The 3,532-nt window shown below is 44.5% G+C and overlaps 1 protein-coding gene across 1 annotated transcript; it reads right to left on the bottom strand.

Annotated features, from left to right (window-relative positions):
- Nucleotides 1-2,968: 2,968 nt before the first annotated feature.
- On the bottom strand, nt 2,969-3,532 carry LOC123842457 (interferon alpha-like). Its single transcript, XM_045871774.2, has one exon. The coding sequence runs from the start codon at nt 3,530-3,532 to the stop codon at nt 2,969-2,971; it is 564 nt and encodes a 187-aa protein (XP_045727730.1).

Here is a 3,532-nt window from a genome sequence, read left to right as displayed (position 1 = left end):
TACAACAACTCTAGGAATATTTCCAACCCACTTCACATTTGGGAAAACTGTACTTCAGAGAACTCAAGTGAGTTTCTCAGGGTCAAACAACTAGATCACAAGCAGTTGCTAGAAGAAGTGCATAGTCCTAGAGTCCATGTGATATATTACTACCAAAGGTTCATCTTGGGAAATTCTGAAGCCTCTCTTCTTCCAAACATTCTGGAGATCATTCTTCCCTGGCAGTATGTTCCCTGCACTGGCTGCCCCATCTCTGTGCCCTTTGCAGGCTCCCCTTGTCTTTCTCAGCCTTAAAAGTTAAAGGTGCTCCGAAGCCTTAGGGCATTTTCTCCTTCCACACTCATTCAGACAGAAGGACTTTCAATAGCGAGCCTCGATTTCCAAATATGTAACAAACAGCTGGGATTGAATGTCACCAGGACGTGAAATGTTGGAGATTCCAGATTCACATACGCATCTACCAGTGGGAAGTCAGCTTTCCCCTCTTCTCGACATCCCTCCTTCAAGATCCTGGTGAAACAATCCCTTGTCCTCTACTTCTCTGAAGAGGGAGACTCAGACTATTTTAGAAGGATTCCTTTCCCCCTCCCTCTGCTGGAAAAGCCAGCAGATTTTCCTCTGATCTTCACAGGGAGAGCCTAGTGAGGATTCTGAAGGTAAAACTGACAAACATGTGGGCTCCAGTAACTAGGGAGCCCTGGAGTTGGTCCCTCTCCAGTGTAAGCACACAGAGCCTCAAGCAATGCTTCAATTACAGCTCGTGTTCCTCCCAATCCCTGCTGCTGGTAATGTGTGATTGTCTGCATGCTCCTTTTTCTCTGGTTGCCAGTGCTGAGGCTGGCCCTGGACCCTCAGTTGTGAATGGATCTAAGAAGTGTTGTTGTTTTCAATTGTCTTGCAATTTGTGGTTGTTTCTGTTCTTGTTGCTCCTGCTGTGAGGTCAGGAAAAAGCTCCAAGTGGTTCACTGTTGGACAGGAAACCAAGGATCCTGCAATACACGAACCCGCAAACAACTTCAGTATACCTCTCACCTACGGAGGGATGCCCTTAGAGATACTAATGTTCACAGACACATTTTAACCCCAATTTTGAATAATATAACTCAATGCATTCTATGACTGAAGCAGAAAGAAGAGTCCTTGGAAAGACAGAGCACGTGGGCATGTGACTTAATGTTGGAGGTGAAGAATATCATTTCCGGGTCCCTTTCCGGCTTTCTTTTTTGTTTTATTTTCCCTTTCCTTATTTCTTCATTTGAATATGAAGAGATGGGTCTCCTGATTTTGACTCAGAGGCTGAAGGTCTCCTGGAGCATCTCATGAAGGACACAGATGGCCCAGGCCTCCTGGACCTGGAGGCGACCCACCATGTCCCAGAGGAGATGTCCCTCAGTCAGGGGAAAGGACAGACCCTCCTCCTCTGTGTCGGAAGCAACAAGTCCTCCTGTGTAGCCACCTGGGCCTGGAGGCAGGTCACAGCCCAGAGCTGAGAGACTGCCACAGGGAACCAGCCGGAGCCCCGCAGAGGGGCTGGCACAACACCTGAGGGCTTCTGGTGGCCTGGGGGAGCAGTGGGGGCCGCCGTGGCCCCCAGATCCTCTCCTGTTCTTTCTACTAGTGACTCTTAAATAGAACAGGGTAGTTTTCATTTGCAGAATATTCCTGTACATTTGCATGTCTTTAATTTTTGTTTGCTTTTTTATATTTGCTTTTCATACATTAGAAGAGATTAGAATATCTCATTCATATCAATTATTTTTTCATTTTTTTCATCAAAGTTTAATTTGCCCAAAAAAGGTAAATCTCTCAAAACTATTTCCTATCTATACTCCCTAGCTTCCCTTCTGTTCCTCACCTTTCCTCCTCGTCCAATATGGTTTTTGGTGATTAATTCAGTCAAACCAGCTTGCACCTGGGTCACACCCCCTCCACTTCCAGCCTTGGGGCACTTTCCATTCACCTTTTGCTATGATGCAATTCCTTGAAGCATTTTTTGGCTCTGAAATACACTCTTAACCAATATTCGCTCTTACCCTACTGCCTTAGGGCCATTCCTCCTTTGTTTGCAGTGTGGCTCTTTTCTCCCTTAACCACTGGACCTTTGAGGCAACACTTTTAAGTCCTTTTCTTATTCTACACTCTCTGCCCTCGGGACCACTTCCCTTGCTGGGCCTTAAATGAATGGAATGGCTTGCAAATGGCAGACTCAAGGATCCATTTATAAAGAATATTCACATTTAGATGTCTACCAGTCTAATGTGGAAGTTATATAGCCCTTTTGATTCTATGTCCTGACATGTATATTTCCTCGTCTGCTTCGAGAATTCATATTTTCCCTTCTTCTCATTCTACCCTTTAACTTAACTGGTATTACTCCCCTAAGACTATCGTTTGGAGGTTGGTTTTCCTACAAAACTCAAAGATACAGACAGAGCATTGGATTTGTTATGTCCGCCTTTATCCTGATGACACCATACAAACTGTCTTCAGGGAAGTCTATGGTTTTACTTCTAATGTGAATCATTAAATAATGAGTCAATGAGTTCTACAATGCATTTCTTTCATCAGGTTGTAATTGGACTTGTTTCATCTTTCAATAAGAAACAAATGCAAGAATTTTTCTATACAAACATTTAATGAACAAAAAATAAAAATTGTAATAAATGTAAAGCACATATTTTTCTATTAACCACAAAAGGAAGGAACACCTATTATTTTACAATAAAAAATAATTTAAATCTTATAAATAGTGAAATACATATATAGTTAAATAGGTAGATCAGCATGGTCATCTGGAAGCGACAGGCATTTGTAGAGTTACCTTGATGTGCTTAATACTCCTGAGAACATGTAACAAATTCAGTCTATTCATGTCACCAGGACAGCAGAAGTGACAGTTTGACATGGCCGAACTCTGAGAGTGTGATATTATTAGTCAGAGGGAATCATTTCCATGTTGAACCGGGTCTCACTTCTTGCTCCTTAATCTTTTTTGCAAGGTTGTTGATGAATACAAGGCTTTCATGATTTCTGCTCTGACAATCTCCCAGGCACAAGGGCTGTATTGCTTCTCTTGCAGATAGAGGGAGATTCTTTGGAAGTAGTTCCTTAGGATGGAGTCCACCTTCGTGAGGGGAGTCTCTGCCCCCGCCGCCTTCTGCATGGTACAGGCGTCCAGGTCGGTGAGCTGCTCAGAAAGTCCAGAGCAGAATTCCTCTAGGAGGTTCTCATTCCAAGCAGCAGATGAGGCCTCTGTGCAGAAGAGGTGGAAGATCTTCTGGTTCATCACATGGATGACAGAGAGGGCTTGAGCCTTTTGTAACTGCTTGCCATCAAGCACCGCCTGGGGGAAGGCAAAGTCACTTGTGGGCTTGTCACAAAAGCTAGCAGACATTCTCCTCATTTGTCCCAGGAGCGTCAAGGCCCTCCAGGCGAACAGGCCATGGCTCTGAGGCAGGTCACATCCCACAGAGCAGAGGGAGCCACAGCTGAGCACCACGAGGGCCACCATGAAGGAAAAGGGCAGGGCCAT

This window comes from Mirounga angustirostris, unplaced genomic scaffold, assembly GCF_029215605.1.
Source record: "Mirounga angustirostris isolate CCGP_5_RB_7025 unplaced genomic scaffold, mMirAng1.0.hap1 SCAF_15, whole genome shotgun sequence".
In the NCBI taxonomy this organism is placed as follows: Eukaryota; Metazoa; Chordata; class Mammalia; order Carnivora; family Phocidae; genus Mirounga; species Mirounga angustirostris.
Note: the sequence above shows the minus strand (reverse complement) of the source record. Positions and strands in the feature narration are given on the sequence as shown.

Bases quoted from the DNA above. Each gene is read 5' to 3' on its own strand.
- LOC123842457 (XM_045871774.2), bottom strand. From the start codon at position 3,532: ATGGCCCTGCCCTTTTCCTTCATGGTGGCCCTCGTGGTGCTCAGCTGT.